The sequence below is a fragment of the Lagenorhynchus albirostris genome, chromosome 9 (assembly GCF_949774975.1).
Source record: "Lagenorhynchus albirostris chromosome 9, mLagAlb1.1, whole genome shotgun sequence".
NCBI lineage: Eukaryota > Metazoa > Chordata > Mammalia > Artiodactyla > Delphinidae > Lagenorhynchus > Lagenorhynchus albirostris.
This window is the reverse complement of record NC_083103.1, coordinates 49,426,983-49,448,899: the sequence shown is the minus strand read 5'-3', so window position 1 is coordinate 49,448,899 and position 21,917 is coordinate 49,426,983. Positions and strand designations below refer to the sequence as shown.

Genomic DNA, 21,917 nt, shown 5'->3' with positions numbered 1-21,917 from the left:
AAAGGGGGAAGGGGGTGTCTACTATGTGAGGTCAAATAATCAGTGGTGAATTTCAAAATAAAAAACTGAAAATTTTAAATTTTTAATATTATAATCAATAAGGTATTAGTGATTCATTTATGAAAACTCAAACTAAAATTTTATCCAAAGAGAAAAAAAACAGAAGTGCAAAGACATATATACAAGGATTTTTCACTGAAGCATTATTTTGAATATAGGAATACCAAAATAATCTAAATGTCCTCTAATAGAGAACTGATTGAATTACCTTACATTTACAATAATGGTTACAGACTCATTTAAAAAGAGGAGGCAGGTTATTCATATTGATACGGAAAGGTGTTTACAGTAAATGGAAATAAGCAGGTTACAGAATATTATTTCATGCATAAACTCTACAATATATAAGAATATATTTATAAATAAATTTTTAAACTGTAAGAATATATACTGAACTCTTAAGAATTAGTGTATATACTTGTACTTCCTCCTTTATATATTTCTATACTTTTTTATTTTTTTGGTTTGGTTACAGTGACTGTGTATCACTTTAACAACCCCATCCAAAATGACATACATGGATACCAAAATAGTTTTGCAGAAATGAATCAGAAAAATAATTTTATGGTCTAAAGTACTCAAGAAGTAACAACACAACATAACTTCTAGATGCTGATATGCTGTAATATTGGGTTGGCCAAAAAGTTCGTTTGGACTTTTCCGTAAGATGTTATGGAAAAATCCGAACGAACTTTTTGGCCAACCCAATACTTCTAACTTCATACAATTTCATAGAATGAATAAATTCTAAGCTCAGAATCTTTTCTAAATGAGCACAAGGCCCTCTACCAGAAGTAACCCAAATGAGAATTCAGTTTACCTCTCTCCATTTTCTGGATAATCAGATGGTGAAGCTAGATCTTCTGAATCACGATTAACAGGAGAGAAGAGATTGCTATTGTTAAGGTTTTTCAAAACCAACTTCTTAATGCTCTTCCTATAAAGAGACCAAAAGAAAAAAAAGAAAGAACTCAGGCACACATAATTACATCAAAGACCATCTTAAAACCTTAAGTGGAAAGGAACACTCTTATTCAATTCATATATATCTAAAATTGACCTAACAAGTTCAATTCACCAACTTATCCCATAAATACATAACCAGAACACAAGGTCTCAAATATATTACACTCAGGTGTTTGGAAGAATAAGCTAAGCACATCAAAATCAAGTAGGAAATCCCCCAGAAAATACTCTTCCCTTTCTGAACTCCCTGAGCATTTTCTTCAGACACTAGTTTACTCATCACACTGTCATATATTTCAATTACTTCTCGACATGTCTTTTCTCTCGTTAAATACTTTTTCTTTTTTGGCAGTCAGGATTTATGACTGCTCCTGCATAGAACCTGGCACGCTGCCTTGAAGGAAAATAGGATAGATGTTTGTTGATTAAATGAGAAAGGTTTCTTTAAAAAAAAAGACAAGAAAGAGGAGTAAAATCCCCTGATATCCAATGATGGAAATAACCATGAATACCTAAAAAGTTCGTTTGTGTACAATAGGTTTATTTAAGGCAACAACCTCTACAGCATACCAGCTTTAAGTAGAAAAACAATACAAGAGATCTTAATCAACCTCCACTTAAAAAGTCACTGGATTACCTAATGCACTCCATTCCCTCTTTTAGAAAAACCAACCACTGGGAATTCCCTGGAGGTCCAGTGGTTAGGACTGCACGTTTCCACTGCGTGGTTTGATCCCTGGTTGGGGAACTAAGATCCTATATGGTGTGCGGTACAGCCAAAAAAACAAAAACAAAGCAAAACAAAAAAAACCCCACCAACCAACCCGCCTCCCCACCCCCCGCCCCGACCGCCGCCCAAAACCAACCATTAAGTAGTTAGGCCACTCTCTAATTTATTCTAGTCTCAACAACTGGGTTATATAGTAACAAACATCTAGTGTTTGTTCCTTACCTATGTATGCTATTTATACTCCCTATAGTCATGATGTTATTAAATAAGTATTAAGTAAGCCAATGAAATAGGCACTTGACAATAAAAAATTATTATTTCCATGAAAAATAAAAGTTGCTCTCCTATTAATGGTAGACTAGGTAATGCAGACTAATTCTCCTAGGAAGGATTACCAGAAAACTCAGAGCTTTCTAGGCATTAAGAGCCAACAAGATAGTAAAAAATGACTGTACCAGCAACCTGGGGGGACAGTGGTACGGGGAGCTGTCTGATATTTTGGGTTGCTTTTCTCCTGGAGACTTTTTGGATCCAAAGGGAAGGCTGAGAGGCTGATGGTGAACTTGACAAGTCTTGTGGGACCAGGGAGGCAGAGATGAGTCTAGAGCCACCAAGGGGGTGGGTCACTAGTAAATGCCACTTGTTTTGTGTTGGGACCTGAAAAGTCTCTACCCCTGGAGTTAAGAAAGAACTAAAAGTAAAAAGCACATGGTCCTAAGTTCAGCTATGACTCATCTCATAAGCACTATCATAAAAAAAGAAAAAACAACTCTGAAGGTCAATATCATCATCCTTGAATTCCAGTTACTGCCAGTTTTCTTCAAAGAAGATAAATGGCTAATAAGCACATAAGACACACAACATCATAAAGGGAATGCAAATTACAAGCATGAGGTACTACTTCACCCCCACTACAATGGCTATTATAAACAGACAGACATACCAGAAAATAACAAGAGCTGACAAGGATATGGAGAAAATTAAAACATTGTGCACTGCTGGTGGGAATGTAAAATGGTGCAGCGGCTATGGAAAACAGTTTGGCAGTTCTTTCTTTCTTTTTTCCTTTATTTTTTAACATCTTTAGTGGAGTATAATTGCTCTACAATGGTGTTAGTTTCTGCTTTATAACAAAGTGAATCAGCCATACATATACATATATCCCCACACCTCCTCCCTCTTGCGACTCCCTCCCACCCTCCCTATCCCACCACTCTAGGTGGTCACAAAGCATGGAGCCGATCTCCCTGTGCTATGCGGCTGTTTCCCACTAGCTACCGATATTACATATGGTAGTGTATATATGTCCATGCCACTCTCTCACTTCATCCCAGCTTACCCTTCCCCCTCCCCGTGTCCTCAAGTCCATTCTCTATGTCTGCGTCTTTATTCCTGTCCTGCGCCTAGGTTCTTCAGAACCAATTTTTTCTTTTTTTTAGATTCCATATTTATGTGTTAGTATACGGTATTTGTTTTTCTCTTTCTGACTTACTTCACTCTGTATGACAGACTCTAGGTGCATCCACCTCACTACAAATAACTCAATTTCGTTTCTTTTTATGGCTGAGTAATAGTCCATTGTATATATGTGACACATCTTCTTTATCCATTCATCTGTCAATGGACACTTAGGTTGCTTCCATGTCCTGGCTATTGTAAACAGAGCTGCAATGAACACTGTGGTACATGACTCTTTTTGAATTATGGTTTTCTCAGGGTATATGCCCAGTAGTAGGATTGCCGGGTCATATGGTAGTTCTATTTTTAGTTTTTTAAGGAACCTCCATACTGTTCTCCATAGTGGCTGTATCAATTTACATTCCTACCAACAGTGTAAGAAGGTTCCCTTTTCTCCACACCCTCTCCAGTGTTTTTTGTAGATTTTTTTGATGATGGCCATTCTGACTGGTGTGAGGTGATACCTCATTGTAGTTTTGATTTGCATTTCTCTAATGATTCGTGATGCTGACCATCCTTTCATGTGTTTGTTGCCAATCTGTATATCTTCTTTGGAAAAATGTCTATTTAGGTCTTCTGCCTATTTCTGGATTGGGCTGTTTGTTTTTTGGATATTGAGCTGCATGAGCTGCTTGTAAATTTTAGACATTAATCCTTTGTCAGTTGCTTTGTTTGCAAATATTTTCTCCCATTCTGAGGTTTGTCTTTTCGTCTTGTTTATGGCTTCCTTTGCTGTGCAAGAGCTTTTAAGTTTCATTAGATCCCATCTGTTTTTGTTTTTATTTCCATTTCTCTAGAAGGTGGGCCAAAAAGGATCTTGCTGTGATTTATGTCAAAGAGTGTTCTTCCTATGTTTTCCTCTAAGAGTTTGATAGTGCCTGGCCTTACATTTATGTCTTTAATCCATTTTGAGTTTATTTTTGTGTATGGTGTTAGGGAGTGTTCTAATTTCATTCTTTTACATGTAGCTGTCCAGTTTTCCCAGCACCACTTATTGAAGACGCTGTCTCTTCTCCACTGTATATTCGTGCCTCCTTTATCAAAAACAAGGTGACTATATGTGGATGGGTTTATCTCTGGGCTTTCTATCCTGTTCCATTGATCTATATGTCTGTTTTTGTGCCAGTATCATACTGTCTTGATGACTGTAGCTTTGTAGTATAGTCTGAAGTCCAGGAGCCTGATTCCTCCAGCTCCATTTTTCTTTCTCAAGACTGCTTTGGCTCTTCGGGGTCTTTTGTGTTTCCATACAAATTGTGAAATTTTTTGTTCTAGTTCTGTGAAAAATGCCATTGGTAGTTTGATAGGGATTGCATTGAATCTGTAGATGCTTTGGGTAGCACAGTCATTTTCACAATGTTGATTCTTCCAATCCAAGAACATGGTATATCTCTCCACATGTTTGTAACATTTTTAATTTCTTTCATCAGTGTCTTCTAGTTTTCTGCATACATACAAGTCTTTTGTCTCCTTAGGTAGGTTTATTCCTAGGTATTTTATTCTTTTTGTGGCAGTGGTAAATGGGAATGTTTCCTTAATTTCTCTTTCAGATTTTACATCATCTTTCACCATCTGAAGAGTTTGAGAAGGACAGGTGTTAGCTCTTCTCTAAATGTTTGCTGGAATTCGTCTGTGAAGCCATCTGGTCCTGGGCTTTTGTTTGTTGGAAGATTTTTAATCACAGTCTCAATTTCAGTGCTTGTCATTGGTCTGTTTAAATTTTCTCTCTCTTCCTGGTTCAGGCTCGGAAGGTTGTGCTTTTCTAAGAATTTGTCCATTTCTTCCAGGTTGTCCATTTTATTGGCATATAATTGCTTGTAGTAATCTCTCATGATCCTTTGTATTTCTGCAGTTAGTTGTTATTTCTCCTTTTTCATTTCTAATTCTACTGATTTGAGTCTTCTCCCTTTTTTTCTTGATGAGTCTGGCTAATGGTTTATCAATTTTGTTTATCTTCTCAAAGAACCAGCTTTTAGTTTTGCTAATCTTTGCTATCATTTCCTTCATTTCTTTTTCATTTTCTGATCTGATATTTATGATTTCTTTCCTTCAGCTAACTTTGGGGGTTTTTTGGTCCTTCTTTCTCTAATTGCTTTAGGTATAACGTTCTGTTGTTTATTTGAGATGTTTCTTGAGGCAGGATTGTTTATTTGAGATGTTTCTTGTTTCTTGAGGCAGGAATGTATTGCTATAAACTTCCGTCTTAAGAACTGCTTTTGCTGCATCCCATAGGTTTTGGGTCGTTGTGTTTTCTTCATTGTCATTTGTTTCTAGGTATTTTTTGATTTCCTCTTTGATTTCTTCAGTGATCTCTTGGTTATTTAGTAGTGTACTGTTTAGCCTCCATGTGTTTGTATTTATTTTTACAGATTTTTTTCTGTAATTGATACGTAGTCTCATAGTGTTGTGGTTGGAAAAGATACTTGATACAATTTCAATTTTCTTAAATTTACCAAGGCTTGATTTGTGACCCAAGATATGATCTATCCTGGAGAATGTTCCATGAGCACTTGAGAAGAAAGTATATTCTGTTATTTTTGGATGGAATGTCCTATATCAATTAAGTCCATCTTGTTTAATGTATCATTTAAAGCTTGTGCTTCCTTATTTATTTTCATTTTGTATGATCTGTCCATTGGTGAAAGTGGGGTGTTAAAGTCCCCTACTATGATTGTGTTACTGTTGATTTCCCCTTTTATGGCTGTAAGCATTTGCCTTATGTATTGAGGTGCTCCTATGTTGGGTGCATAAATATTTACAAATGTTATATCTTCTTCTTGGATCGATCCCTTGATCATTATGTAGTGTCCTTCTTTGTCTCTTGTAATAGTGTTTATTTTAAAGACTATGTTGTCTGACATGAGAATTGCTACTCCAGCTTTCTTTTGATTTCCATTTGTATGGAATATCTTTTTCCATCCCCTCACTTTCAGTCTGTATGTGTCCCTAGGTCTGAAGTGGGTCTCTTGTAGACAGCATATATACACGGCTTGTCTTTGTATCCATTCAGCCAATCTATGCCTTTTGGTTGGAGTATTTAATCTATTTACATTTAAGGTAGTTATCGACATGTATGTTCCTATTACCATTTTCTTAATTGTTTTGGGTTTGTTATTGTAGGTCTTTTCCTTCTCTTCTGTTTCCTGCCTAGAGAAGTTCCTTTAGCATTTGTTGTAAAGTTGATTTGGTGGTGCTGAATTCTCTTAGCTTTTGCTTGTCTGTAAAGGTTTTAATTTCTCCGTCAAGTCTGAATGAGATCCTTGCTGGGTATTCTTGGTTGTAGGTTTTTCCCTTTCATCACTTTAAGTATATCATGCCACTCCCTTCTGGCTTGTAGAGTTTCTGCTGACAAATCAGCTGTTAACCTTATGGGAGTTCCCTTGTATGTTATTTGTCGTTTTTCCCTTGCTGCTTTCAATAAGTTTTCTTTGTCTTTAATTTTTGCCAATTTGATTACTATGTTAACCTGACACGGATTCCCTTATATGTTATTTGTTGTTTTTCCCTTGCTGCTTTTAGTATGTTTTCTTTGTATTTAATTTTTGATAGTTTGATGAATATGTGTCTTGGGGTCTTTCTCCTTGGATTTATCCTGTATGGGACTCTGTGCTTCCTGGACTTGATTATTTCCTTTCCCATATTAGGGAAGTTTTCAAATATAATCTCTTCAAATATTTTCTCAGTCCCTTTCTTTTTCTCTTCCTCTTCTGGGACCCCTATAATTTGAACGTTGGTGTGTTTAATGTTGTCCCGGAGGTCTCTGAGACTGTCCTCAATTCTTCTCATTTGTTTTTCTTTATTTTGCTCTGAGGTAGTTATTTCCACTACTTTATCTTCCAGGTCATTTATCCGTTCTTCTGCCTCATTTATTCTGCTATTGATTCCTTCTAGAGAATTTTTAATTTCTTTTATTGTGTTGTTCATCATTGTTTGTTTGCTCTTCAGGTCATCTAGGTCATTGTTAAACGTTTCTTGTATTTTCTCCATTCTATTTCCAAGGTTTTGGATCATCTTTACTATCATTACTCTGAATTGTTTTTCAGGTAGCCCGAACAGTTTGTCGGTTCTTTAAAAGGTTAAGTATAGAATCAACGTATGACCAAACCATTCAAGTCCTGAATATATACTCAAAGGAATTGAAACTGGGACTCTGATACTTGTACACCAACATTTATAGCAGCAGTATTCACACAGCTGAAAGGTGGAAACAACCCAAAAGTCCATCAATAGATGGAATGGATAAACAAAATGTGGGTTAACCATACAGTGGAATATTATTCAGCCTTAAAAAGAAATGAAGTTCTGGGCTTCCCTGGTGGCGCAGTGGTTGAGAGTCCGCCTGCCGATGCAGGGGACACGGGTTCATGCCCCAGTCTGGGAAGATCCCACATGCCGTGGAGTGGCTAGGACCATGAGCCATGGCCACTGAGCCTGCGTGTCTGGAGCCTGTGCTCTACAACGGGAGAGGCCACAACAGTGAGAGGCCCACGTACCGCCAAAAAAAAAAAGAAATGAAGTTCTGATACATGCTACAACTTAATGAACCTCTAAAACATTATGCCAACTAATGAGAACATACTGTATAGCACAGGGAACTCTACTTAATGCACTGTGCTGACATGAATGGGAAGGAAGTCCAAAAGGGAGGGGATATGTGTATATGTATGGCTGATTCATTTTGCTGTACAGCAGAAACTACACAACATTGTAAAGCAACTATACTCCAATAAAATTTAAACAAATAAAATAAAACATTATGCCAAGTAAAATAATCCAGACATGAAAGAAAGAATAAATTCTGTATGATTCTCTGTATATTAGGTATCTAAAATAGGCAAATTCTTACAGACAGAAGGTAATATAAAGGTTAAGAGGTTAACAGGTTTCTTCTTCTGTGGGAAGAAGAAAATAGGGAATTATCGCATGGCAGGTACAGAGTTTCTGTTTGGGATGATGAAGTTCTGGAGATACTGGTGGTGATAGTTACACAATATTGTAAATATACTTAACACCACTGAATTGTAATTGTACGTAACATAAATTTTACCATTTTAACCATTTTCATGTATATTTTACCACAATAAAAATTAGTAAGTAAAAAAAACACAAGTCATTCACGCACACATTTGTAAAAGCTGTTAAATATTAAAATAGATAAATTTAGGAAAACTGAAGATGTGTTTATATACGTTTTTGTGATTTGGAGGTTAAGGAAATAAAGTAACTGAAATATCCAAACCAAATAAATCACTATGTATGTAGAAGACCTAAATGATTAGCAAGCTTAGTTTAATTTAATATCCCCATACCCAACAATTATGGAATATATATTCTTTTCAAATACACATGGAATGTTTATGAAAACTAACCACATGTTGGACTATTAAAGCAAGCCACAAGTTTCAAAGAACTGAAATCACCTGAAGTACTCTTTTCTTTTGCACATAAGCTAGAAATCAGTAACAAAGAGATAACTTAAAAATCTCCATGTTAGGAATTTATATTCTTGAATAACCCAAGGCTCAAAAAACCCTATGAAAATCAGAAAGCATTTATCATATAATTATTTTTTGAACATTAAGAGTACTCCATATCAAAACTTGTAGAGTACAAATAGAGCTGAACTAAAAGGGAAATTTACATCTCTAGATGCATAATTAATATTTGAAAAGAAGGAAAGCTGAAAATAAAAGCTAAGCATCCATTTAGACAAAGGACAGAAAATTAAATACCATAAAAGGAGGGGGGGAATGGACCTCCCTGGTGGCACAGTGGTTAAGAATCCGCCTGCCAATGCAGGGGACATGGGTTCGAGCCCCGGTCCGTGAAGATCCTACATGCTGCGGAGCAACTAAGCCTGTGCACCACAACTACTGAGCCTGCGCTCTAGAGCCTGCGAGCCACAACTACTGAGCCCGCACACCCAGAGCCCATGCTCCACAAGAGAAGCCACCGCAATGAGAAGCCTGTGCAGTGCAACGAAGAGTAGCCCCCGCTTGCCACAACTAGAGAAAAGCCCGCGTGCAGGCAACAAAGAACCAATGCAGTCAAAATTAAAATAATTTTTTTTAAAAGAGGGGGGAATGGACTAAAAATAAATATTAGTGAAAATATGATAAATAAAATTAAAAATTAATGAAAGAGGAATTAGACTCAAGAGCATCAATAATGCCAGAAGTTAGTTCTTTGAAGTGGTCAATAAAACTGGTAGATCCCTGACCACATTGCTAAAATCAGAAGGCACAAAATACCTACATGTCAGGAATGAAAACACAGACATCCCCACAGATTCTACTAAAATGAAAAAGACAGTAAGGATATTTTTAAACAACTTTATGCCAGTAAGTTTGGAATTTTAATGAGCTGAAATGAATATTATAAGAACATAACTTGTCAAAAGTGACTCAAAAAAATGAAAAAGCTGATGTCCTATAACTTTAAAGTCAATAATTAAAACAAAACACCTTACTACAAATAATACTTCAGACTCGTATCTTCACTAGTATCCAACATCTAATGGAAGGGGGGGTGGGGAAAGGCCTATCTTACCCAAAGTCTTCCAGAGAATAGAGGAAATGATACAATTTGTGAGGTCAGCCTAATTTTTATACCAAAACTGGGTAAGGAAATTATAAGACAGGAACATCCAAGCCAATCTAAATCAGGAACACAGAAGGCAAAAAAAGTCCTGAATAAAATTTTACATGGTGAACGCTACAAGAAAGTAAGTTGGGCTTCCCTGGTGGCACAGTGGTTGAGAATCTGCCTGCCAGTGCAGGGGACGCGGGTTCGAGCCCTGGTCCGGGAGGATCCCACATGCCGCGGAGCAACCAGGCCCGTGCGCCACAACTACTGAGCCTGCGCGTCTGGAGCCTGTGCTCCACAACAAGAGAGGCTGCGGTAGTAAGAGGCCCGCGCACTGCGATGAAGAGTGGCCCCCGCTTGCTGCAACTAGAGAAAAAGCCCTCGCACAGAAACGAAGACCCAACACAGCCAAAAATAAATAAATAAATTAATTAATTAGAAAAAAAAGTTAAAAAAAAAAAGTAAGTAAGTTACCAAACACTATCAGGGTCTATGGAAAGGACTTAGGAGCCAACATAAAAGGGTCCCTTCTGGCCAAAGAGCGAACAACCTAGTGATCACAGAAAATATTAGCTGTAATGGATGGAAACACAGCAACAGGGGTGGGGTGGGGGGCAGGAAAGAAGATGGCTTAATTAAATGTTTCACATGAAGAACGTACAAGTAAAAAACAAGGAACTAAATATGAAACATAAAAACAGTGTCAGGCAAATGTGAAGAGGACTGGAATCAGAAATATCAAGGTGAGACAGGTACAAAGAACAGACACAAGAAGCCAAAGAACAGAAAAGTGTCGCACAATTTGTGAAGCAAAACTATGTGACTTTGAACACCAGATTTATTTCAACAATGAAATATTTCATAAGTAAAAACAAGTGACATTCATGTATATTTCGCCATATTTACGTCACTGCCCTCACTTGGCTTATAGGAATATAGCGATATAGGAATAAGAGTTACTTGTTTGAACTTGTATTGAACTTGTTTCCCACAACCTTGCTACATTTACTTATTAGTTCAGAACTGACATACAGTAAACAGCACATATTAAGTTTTGACATGTGTATAAGTTTTGAAATGTGTATACGCCAGTGAAACCATCATCACAATCAAGAAAAACAACACAGCCATAAATACCCAGAAGTCTCCTCATACACCTTGTAATCTCTCCTTTCTATCCCTCCAAGACCTCTCCCTCATGCCCAGGCAACAACTTGCACTTTCCAGTATTTTCTATAAATGGGGCGGTGGGGGGAGAGACTATCTTGATAAATACAAGACAGAATACCATTCGGTCAAGTCATGTTTGAAACAAACATTGAAAAAAAAAACTGGAAAATAAAATTATATCCGCTTGAAAAAATATATGTGTATTTAAAACCAGAAACATAACAAAATACTCCCTCTGCCTGACAGTCCTCCCTATCCCTCTTCAGTTTAAACAACACATCCTCAGAGAAGCTTTCCTTCATCATTCTGTTAGTCTCTCCTACAGTGGCAATCTCTACTTCTGTCACTTGTCTCACTTGTGATTATTTTGTCAACATCTCTCTTCCCCCATAGTTTGTGACAGAGGAATGTGTCTTGTTCACAGCAACTAAGCCTGTGTGCCACAACTACTGAGTCTGTGCTCTACAGCCTGCAAGTCACAACTACTGAGGCCCACATGCCTAGAGCCCGTGCTCCACAACAAGAGAAGCCACTGCAATGAGAAGCCCGCGCACTGCAACAAAGAGTAGCCCCTGCTCGCCGCAACTAGAGAAAGCCCTTGCGCAGCAACAAAGACCCAACGCAGCCAAAAAAACAAAACCCCCCACAACATTGTAATCAACTATATTTCAATAAGTTATTTAAAACTTAAAAAAAAAAGAATAAACACACATGCAAACGAACAAGCATATAACTTGAATAGAGCATCACCTAATACATCAAAGTAGCATTTAAATTCCCTTGGGAATGGTGCAGTTTGTTTAACAAATGATGCTGGCATAACTGGCAGAAAAAATAAATAAATATAAGAACATGGGGAGTTCTGACAAGAGAAAAGATGGGTAAAATTTAAAATAGGGTGGCCAGAGTAGTATTCACCAATGTGACATTTGAGTAAAGAGCAAGAGAGTTAGCTATCAGGATTTATGGGGAGAAGTGTTTTAGGCAAAGAGAACAATTGGAGGAAAGATCCAAAGGCAATAGCATGCCTTTCTTGTCCTAACAGCAGCAAGGAGATTATGGTGGAGTAAACAGTGAAGACAGTAGTAGATGTGTTTACAGAGGTAATGGAACATCAGATCTTACAGGGCCTCATATGCCACTGTAAGGAATTCAGCTTTTACTGGGTGAAGTATGAACCACAATTGAGTTTTGGACAGAAAGTGACGTGGTCTGACTTAAACTTCAAAGGAATCACTGTTAGCTTTATTCTGAACAGAATGCAAAGAACAAGGGTAAAAGCAAAAAGATCAGTTAGGAGAATATTGCAATAATTCAGTCAAGAGATGATGGTGCCTTGGGTCAAGGTAATGAGTAGCAGTGAAGGTGGTAAGAATTGGTCAGATTCTGGATAACTTTTAAAGGTAGAACAAAGATTTGCTGATGGCTTAGATATGGGATGTATGAAAAAAGTCAATGATGATTCCAAAATTTTTGGCCTGAGCAACTAGAGTGATAGAAATGCAATTATCTGCAACAGGAAAGGCTTTGGATGGAACAGCTTTAAGGTGGAAGATCAGTTCAGTTCTGGACATGTTAATTTTGAAATAAATGTCTATTAGACATGCAAGTGGAGATGTTGAGTAGGGCTGGACATTGGATATGAGTGTGGAGTTTGCGAGAGAGGTCCAGGCTGGAGATAAAAGTTTGAGAATTAGACTACAGATGATCAAAAAGTCTTGAATTAAATTAAATCACTTTGGGAGTGAGTAAAGATAATGTGATCAAGAACTGAGCCTAGGGGCACTCCAATTTTAAGAGGCCAGGAAGAAGAGTAACCAGCAAGGGAGACAGAAGGAGCAACCAGTAAGGTAGGAACAAAACTAGAAAAGTGGGGGGTTCCTGGAAGCCACATTTCCAGGAAAGTAAATCAAGGAAAAGTGACAGGTAAACCGTGTACTTCCAATACATCAAGTAAAGACTGTTGAGAGCAACACCACAGAAGTAGAAGCCAGGAAGGGGATACCATATTAACAGCAAAACGTGTGCTTTCCCACTCCAATCCTCTCTATTTGTATATCATATTTGTAGATCCTAAGACCTGGTGAAATTGCCCTGAAAGCTGTTGATCTAATGACTGGACTAAAAAGGGTGACTCTAAGCCCTTTTTATTTACTCTGTGCCGAACAATTTGCTAAATGCTGGGGACATAAACATGAATAATACACAGTCCCTGCCTTCAAAATAATCCAGTGATGTTCTAAAGAAATGCATAAAATCGGACTTTCCATCTTTTCTGAAGCAGCTGTCCAACATACTTTTAAGAGAAAAAAAGGAGTGATAATTTTTTACACTTTATAACATTCACAGACTAAGAACTATAAGAGATGAATTTCTACTTTTCCCCCCAAAGCTTTAAAAAAAAAAAAAAAAGCTTTCCTTTCTGATTAGAAAAGTATTCGGTATTTTAAAAAAGCCTCTGTGTGTGTTTAGCAATGCATCTAGAAAAATAAACAACTTAGAAATGAAATGCCCTGAAATTATATCTCCAGAAGTTAACTACTGTTGACACTTTGGTATGTATTTTTCTTGTTTTTTTCCCCCATGCATATATAGTAACACTCTAATAAGGCATGTTTGCATACTGTAAGTATAATTTTCAATGTTTACCAACAACTCTTCTACATACTTTCCTGAATTTATTTTCAATGTAATTAGTTATTTTATTATTTAATATCTATATGTGTAGGAATGAAAACAAATGTGTGTATACGTATATATATTTTTTCTTAACTAGTTTGGCCAATTTGAGTTGTAAGAAAACAGTGTCTTCTGCTTAAAATAATGTAAGCACTAGCACTAGCTTATCAAAAACAAAACCAAATAACATGATATAGGCAAAACTTGAAGGATGTTAACCAAAACATGTTAACTATGATTATCTCTGGGAGTGACTGAGTTATTTTTATTCTTCTTCATGATATTCTATATTTATCACATTAAGAAAAAAATGTATATACAACATTTGTAGCACATTTAAGTAAACAGTTTTATACTTAGTTTATATTAATATTTTACATCTAATTTAACAGAAACTCACTTGGGCATGAATGCTCCATTGGCTAAGGATGGTTCATCGTCATCTAGCCCATCGAAGAGGTGTGACTTGGCTGTGCCTGTTGTTTGTAAAGCCTTCGGTCGGACTCTGGTGGCAGGGCGGGGTGTCAGTTTATAATGCGTAGGTGTTGTGAGAGCCTTCTGGGCTGCTGGATTTGTCGGTTTCAATCTCTGAAAAACAAAAAAATCAAGGACAGTTCTAGTTTAACTCAAATATGATACTGGCCTTAAAAATCAGAAGACCAGAGTTCATACCTCATCTCTGCCATTCACCTGCTAGATCCCTCTTGGAGTCTTGGCTCTCAGAACACAAGGATTTCCCACCCAACTTTGTATGTAAGAATGCTAATGCTAATTAGCATTCTTACATACAAAGTAATGCTTTGTAACTGAATGCTAATGTACAAAGTAATGCTTTGTAACTGAATGCTAATGTAACTGTCTTTATTTCTCTATAATTGATTTTCATTCATCTCCCCAGCCCCCATTTCACTGGGTTTGTCTGACTTGTTTCAAAATGTAATTGAGATACTGCATCTGAAGTGCTTTGTAAATCAAAATGTACTAACATATTAATATACCTTGTGCATTTCTCTTCATCTTACAAAAGAGAATAGCCTGCAGTTGTTTTGCTTTCTAAAACAAAGATGACAATATTTACATTCAATTTTAAGAAAATACCAAAATAATTCTAAGCCTAATTATTTTTCAATTAAACCAAAAATCTTATCCTTCAAGAAAAACTGAGACACAGCCATAAATATTCAACTTTTATGCAATCTACATCACTCTGAAAAAATGGATAGATATTAGCCTTTATTTATCCACCATTTAATAAATGCTGATAATTACCATGAGTCAAACACTAAGAATAAAAATAATACAGTTGGGACTTCCCTGGTGGTGTAATGGTTAAGAATCCGTCTGCCAATGCAGGGGACACGGGTTCGAGCCCTGGCCCAGGAAGATCCCACATGCTGCGGAGCAACTAAGCCCGTGTGCCACAACTACTGAGCCTATGCTCTAGAGCCTGCGAGCCACGATGACTGAGCCCAAATGCCACAACTACTGAAGCCCATGTGCCTAGAGACCATGCTCTGCAACAAGAGAAGCCACTGCAATGAGAAGACTGCGCACCACAACGAAGAGTAGCCCCCACTCACTGCAACTAGAGAAAGCCGGTGTGCAGCAACGAAGAAAGAAAGGAAAGAAAGGAAGGAAAGGAAGGAAGGAAGGAAGGAAGGATGGAAGGAAGGAAGGAAGGAAAAGAAAGGAAGGAAAGAAAAGAAAGAAAGAAAAGAAAAAGAAAGAAAGAAATTTAAAATAATACAAATACTCTCCCTGATTTTTGAGGGTATTAAAAGTTAGTGGAGGAGACATACAACTAAATTAATTAGTCTTCAGGTTAGTTTTTTTTTTTGTGTGTGTGGTACGTGGGCCTCTCTCACTGTTGTGGCCTCTCCCGTTGCGGAGCAACAGGCTCCGGACGTGCAGGCCCAGCAGCCATGGCTCACGGACCCAGCTGCTCCACGGCATGTGGGACCTTCCCGGACTGGGGCACGAACCCGTGTCCCCTGCATCGGCAGGCGGACTCTCAACCACTGCGCCACCAGGGAAGCCCTTCAGGTTGGTTTTGATGGCACCTTTACTATGTCTCCATAGTATCTTTAGGATGTTATACATTTGTTTTTCTAAACAGTATACATGGGATTATATAACACTTGAAACAACAATATCTAAAATATAAAACCTGTCACAGTTTATTCTTCTCTTCACAATGCAGACTGTTTACACTTCAGTAACAACAAACCTTCCCAAATCTCTTTTGAGATCTTTCACAATTCTGTGCCTTTGCTTGGAATGTCTTGACCTAGATCTACCAACTTCTACATATGTTCTCAAAAAAAATTAAACCTTACCTCTTCTGAAAACCTTTATCAAACTCACCCAAGAATCTATGCTCTTCCCTCTGTGATATTTTAAAATATTTATTAACATGAAATTCACTAACATAAAATTCACCATTTTAATGCATTTAATTCAGTTGAGTTTTAGTATATTTACAAGGCTGTACAACCACCAACCACTAAATTCCAGAACATTTCCCTCATTCCAAAAAGAAATCCCGTGCCTCCCAGTTCCTCTTTTTATCTCTCTCTTTTTTTAACATTCATTTATTTTATTATTTATTTGGCTGTGTCAGATCCTAGTTGTGGCATGTGGGACCTTTTAGTTACAGCATATGGAATCTTTAGTTGCAGCATGTGGGATCTAGTTCCCTGACTAGGGATCAAACCCGGGCCCCCAGCACTGGGAGTGTGGAGTCTTAGCCACTGGACCACCAGGGAAGTCCCCTCTATCTCTTGGCAAGCATGTCTTTCTGTCTCTATGGATTTGCCTATTCTACACATTTCATATAAATAGAATCATGTGGCCTTTGCGTTTGGCTTCTTTGACTTAGCATGTTTTCAAGATTCATTCATGTTGTAGCATGGATCATCACTTCATTCCTTTTTATGGCTGAATGATATTCCATTGTATAGACATACAACATTGTGTTTATCCATTCATCAGTTGATGGGCTCATCTATTACTGCATATACTATACTAAAGCTGAGTAAATTTAAGCATGTACAGGTCTGATCTTCCTCACTAGATAGCAAGCTCTTAGAGAATAAATTCTTGTTTACTTTTATTAGGTATCCTCAGTGCTGAACACAGTAACTAGTGAGACATAAATGGCTAAATAATAATTTCTGTATACTGAGCAACTTACTCTAATTCTCAACACTGAACAGAATTGCTATTCCCATTCTACAGATGAAACACATTTCAGAGAGGCAAAAGGAGATGCCCAATATCTCACAGACTGTAAGTGGTAAAAAAGGATTAAACCGACCAAAGACTACTTTCAATGCCACAACACAGTGAGCACAAGATCATTTCTAGAGCCTAAGAGATTAAGACAAAGCTATGTAGAAATCAGGAGAAAAGAATTTTGATTTGCCGCTTAAGACATTATGATGTTAGAGAAATCAGCCTCTGTGAGCCTTAGTTTGCTCAACTATAAAATGAGTATAATATCTGCCTCATATCAGGGCTGTTGAAAAGTCTCAGCCTTCACTTCCAGTTCAATACTTATTTCACTGTCATGCTGCCTTCCAGATACAAAAATAATTTACCCCCTGGCCTAGTGAAAAGCATAAATAATGCGTCTTAAAAGCTTAATTACACCTAAGTTTCTCCTACTCTGAGAACAGATTTTATAGAAACATCCTTAAACTTACCTCTTCTTTCTTCTTAGGGTCTGACATGGGATTCCGGAAGAGAGGAGAGTCTCCAAAAGGTGAGTATGTCAGGCTATTGATGTGCTGTTGGAGAACAGCCTGCTGGGCAGCAGAAGCATTTGGATCTGTCAAAGCTTTTTAAAAAAAGAAAAGAAAAAGCAAGATGTCAGTCCAAGGATCCAGTGCCTTAAATCAAGAGAACTTGAGATTCTCTTCAAAATGTTCAGACTCACTCAGTGGCATTACTGGTTGAGAGCAAAGGAGCAAACTGTGAAAAAAATCAACAATCAAATAATCTAAAAGGTCAAATATATGTGGAGCACTTCATAAGAGACAACACACATAAAATTTTACTTAGGTGTTCATTATTGCCAACAATCAAAGAAATGTAAACCTAAACAACGGTGAAGAAATTTTATATCTACCTCATTATCTATCAATGGCATAGCTATATAAAAAGGGATCAGTCTGACTTCCAGAAGCACTGCAAATTGGTTTAATGTCTAAAAGAAACAATATGACAGTACACAGAGCAAGTAACGTTTTTATATTTTTTAACCTAATAATTTTAATCATAAAAATCTAACCCAAGGACTTAATCAAACTAGAAGGAAAATAAAGACATATTTGTAAGTGTTCACTGAACGTTATCTGTAATGGTCAAGACTTGGAAACAACCTACGTCCAACATTAACAGTTGTAAAAATCATGATTCATCAACATGGTGGATTAAGTAGTTGTTAAAAATGACAATGTGGAAATAAAGTATCTTTGATTTAATAAGTAAAAAATTCCAGAATAAAAAATATTAAGTATACTGAGAATATAGAGGAAGAGGGTAGCAAATGAAAATGGCTGTTAAGGCATCCTTATATTTACTATTTGCATTTGATATTCATATTCCATTTAAGTAAAAATTGAAAGGAAAAAAAGATCACCCCATTTTCTTTCAAAGTGTAAGAACAGGGCTTCCCTGGTGGTGTAGTGGTTAAGAATCCGCCTGCCAATGCAAGGGACACGGGTTTGAGCCCTGGTCCAGGAAGATCCCACATGCCACGGAGCAACTAAGCCCATGAGCCACAACTACTGAGCCTGCGCTCTAGAGCCCGCAAGCCACAACTACTGAGTCTGTGTGCTGTGACTACTGAAGCCTGCGTGCCTAGAGCCCATGCTCTGCAACAAGAGAAGCCACCACAATGAGAACCCGTGCACAGCAAAGAAGAGTAGCCCCCGCTCGCTGCAACCAGAGAAAGACTGTGCACAGCAACGAAGACCCAACACAGTCAAAAAAATAAAGAAAGAAATAAAATAAAGAAATAGAGAAAAAAAAAGTGTAACAAGAAACGTCATCAGACAGGAACAATGATCTACAATTGTACACGGTAAAAAGAAAACAGCAACAAAAAAATCTGCACTGTACCCTGATTGATGAAGAAACCTCTTCACAAGATAAATATTTCAAAAAAAAATACTGGTAAAAAAATCAAATCAGGGCTTCCCTGGTGGCACAGTGGTTGAGAGTTCGCCTGCCGATGCAGGGACATGGGTTCATGCCCCGGTCCGGGAAGATCCCGCATGCTGCAGAGTGGCTGGGATAATCCACAGAAAAGAAGTGCCACAAACAAAAAATTTTGAAAAATTTAATACAATGGAGCAGAGTGGGGGGTGGGGGAGTGGAGAGACAATAGCAGCATCAACAACAAACTCAAAACAGTTAAAATAAAATTAATGAAAAGGGGTAGATCCACTGTAGTCAAATTAAGCATTCTTAAAACTGGATGTATTCACTAAATACTAAAACACTGTATGTTGATATTTTAGGAGAGGGTACAAATTTGCTCAGGATTGTGAAACCCAGAGGAGATGTCAATTTAATGATCATATAGTAAAGCATCTGTATTCAGAAAGCTCCTAAATCCAATTTAAGACTACTGGTGAGAAAAAAATACAGAAAAGTAGCCACCCATTAACATAATGTTGTTCTGTGGACTATTCAATAAGATTAAAAAAACCCTGGATATTTTTAATGAACTCTGATATTCACTAGTCAGTTTGTTACCTGACAGCCAATTACACATTAAAAAAACACTGATCAGGGACTTCCCTGGTGGTCCAGTGGTAAAGAATCTGCCTTCTAATGCAGGGGATGCAGGTTCGCTCCCTGGGCGGGGAACCAAGATCCCACATGCCGCAGGGCAACTAAGCCTGCGCGCCACAACTACTGAGCTCGCGTGCCTCAACCAGAGAGCCTGCGTGCCGCAAACCACTGAGCCCACGCGCCCTGGAGCCCACACACCACAACTAGAGAGAGAAAAACCCGCACGCCACAACTAGAGAGAAGCCCCTGCGCAGCAACGAAAGATCCCGTGAGCCGCAACTAAGACCCAACACAGCCAAATAAATAAATAAATTAAAAGAAAAACACTGACCAGCACTAGCTGATCCCACCATATAACAAGTATAGGTCACCCCTCCTGGGTATGCTCAAATAAAAACTTCCTCAACAAATTCAAACATACGTAATTAGGAAAGTGTGTGAGGATGTCTTTATTTCTGTATGTTTAAATATGAAATTTTCTCTGTTAACTGAATTATTTCAAATAAAATACAGAAAAGAGAGCTGGTAAGTTAGCAAAAATAAGAGAATAAGCAAGCATAAGCGCTAGTTAAGCTATCATTTACTGGTGTTATATTCAGTTCTGGTCATAATAATTTGAAAACATACTGAAAAACCATATCATAACCAAATGATTAAAGAGATAGAAAAAAGGTATAAAAATCAAGTCTTCTGAGACCAGAGGAAACTGATACTTTATCTGAAAGAAAGGCAATAGGTTACCACAAAGAAATTGTAGGAGACTGATTTTGCTTGGCTTTAGGAGACAGAAGTAGAACCACCGGGTGGAAATTCTATAAAGGCAGGTTTTGGTTTCTAATCAACCTGAACAAAACAATGGACTGGACTAACCTGTAAGAAAGCCACCATAGCCAAGGCTTTTAAGTAACGGACTCCCACAAGCTCTAAAGCACCTTATAACTAAGATCCTGTGATGCAAAGATGTACATTCTAAATCAATACAACTACATTTAAATGAGCAGAAACACTACTGTATATAACTGTAATATCAAATTCATGTCAGGAACTTTTTATTGGCTTTGGGAAAAGATGGATTATTAAAAACCATTCAAAAGCTATCTATGTAAATAGCAGGTTATGGTATTTATGCTACCTCCTACTAAAATCAAAACTAAGGAAAACAAATAAAATTTGAATATAATTTTATGATAAAACTGATTCTAATTTTCACAGAGAAATTAGAGTTCTAATTCACCTCTGCTAGCTCCAAAGACCTAATTTAAAGCTATGGATAAAACAAATTAAAATATCTACACAGCCCACAATGACAAAGAATAGGAAGTTAGTAAATGAACAGATGAGAAAATATAACAAATGCCTAGAAGAAAGAAGTGGACAAGCAGGAGAGAGTAAACCATACCTTGGAGTACACTCAAAGGGGATTACAGCCAAAAGGAGGGACTATCTGCCTGAAGCACAGAAAGCTGAGAGATTCAAGAAGACTAAATTTGATGAACTGAGACTGTGGAAGGAGAGAAGAACCAATGCAAAGCATATATACACAACAACTACTATACCCTGTCATCCTCCTAATCCCTGATGCTCAACAGATAAGTCAAAATATCAGAGAGAGTTCCTCTGATGAAATCAAGTTAACAAGGGCAACAAGGGGACCTGTATCATCCCAGAGCTAAGAATGTGATATTCTAACATTTAGAGGACCGTTGGCTAATAGCTGGTCCCTGGGCTACTTATCAAATGAAATCTACTGATGAAAATGCTCTACCCAGGTACACAAGTTGCCAGTGAGATTTTTATTATTTTATTCTTAAATATGACTGGAAAGCATCACTGAGTATTAAAGAATAGGATCAAAACAAAAATAAAACAAAAAAACCACAAAAATAATCCTGAAAATTTAAGGAACAGAAGAATTCTAAAAAAATTTTAATGCCAATTAAATTCAGAGTTTCAAGAAAAAAACTGCATCTAAGAACTGGATGCTTAAAAAAAGGAACTTCCAGAGAACGAGAAAGACAGTAAAAAAAAATCCAAAAGGATGATTCAGAAGACAATTAAAAAAAAACTTCTAGAAAGTAGAAACATGGGTGAAAAAAATCAAATGTTAAGACAGAAAAGGTCTAGGAATTCCCTGGTGGTCCAGTGGTTAGGACTCGGCGCTCTCACTGCTGGGGCCCAGGTTCAATCCCTGGTCAGGGAACTAAGATGCTGCATGCCTCATGGTGTGGCCAAAAAAGAAAAAAGACAGAAAAGGTCTAAGCAAATCACTGAAATTTCAGAACAAAGGGACAATCCTAAATGGTTGTGAGCCTGGGGGTAACAAGTCTCAAGAATCAGAAAGGCATTAGACTTCTTATCAGACATGGTTAATGCAAGAAGTATCGTCAAAGTTCTGAGGGTGAATTATTTTTACACCAGAATTCCATAACATTAAAGTGTGTGGAACAAATGAAGATGTTTTCAGAAC

The 21,917-nt window shown here is 37.4% G+C and overlaps 1 protein-coding gene and 1 non-coding gene across 7 annotated transcripts in view; one reads left to right on the top strand and one right to left on the bottom strand.

Annotated features, from left to right (window-relative positions):
- NUP98 (nucleoporin 98 and 96 precursor) overlaps positions 1 to 21,917 on the bottom strand; it is a 103,558-nt gene that overhangs the window by 40,105 nt on the left and 41,536 nt on the right. For all 6 annotated transcript variants that reach the window (XM_060159853.1, XM_060159857.1, XM_060159855.1 and 3 more), the window contains exons 13-15: positions 17,353 to 17,486; positions 14,049 to 14,236; positions 881 to 997 (exon numbers count right to left, since the gene is read on the bottom strand). In XM_060159853.1, coding sequence (XP_060015836.1) covers positions 881 to 997; positions 14,049 to 14,236; positions 17,353 to 17,486 — 439 coding nt within the window. The remainder of the gene's footprint in view (positions 1 to 880; positions 998 to 14,048; positions 14,237 to 17,352; positions 17,487 to 21,917) is intronic.
- TRNAE-CUC (transfer RNA glutamic acid (anticodon CUC)) lies at positions 21,579 to 21,650 on the top strand. The gene has a single exon. It is a non-coding gene; the product is annotated as a tRNA-Glu (tRNA).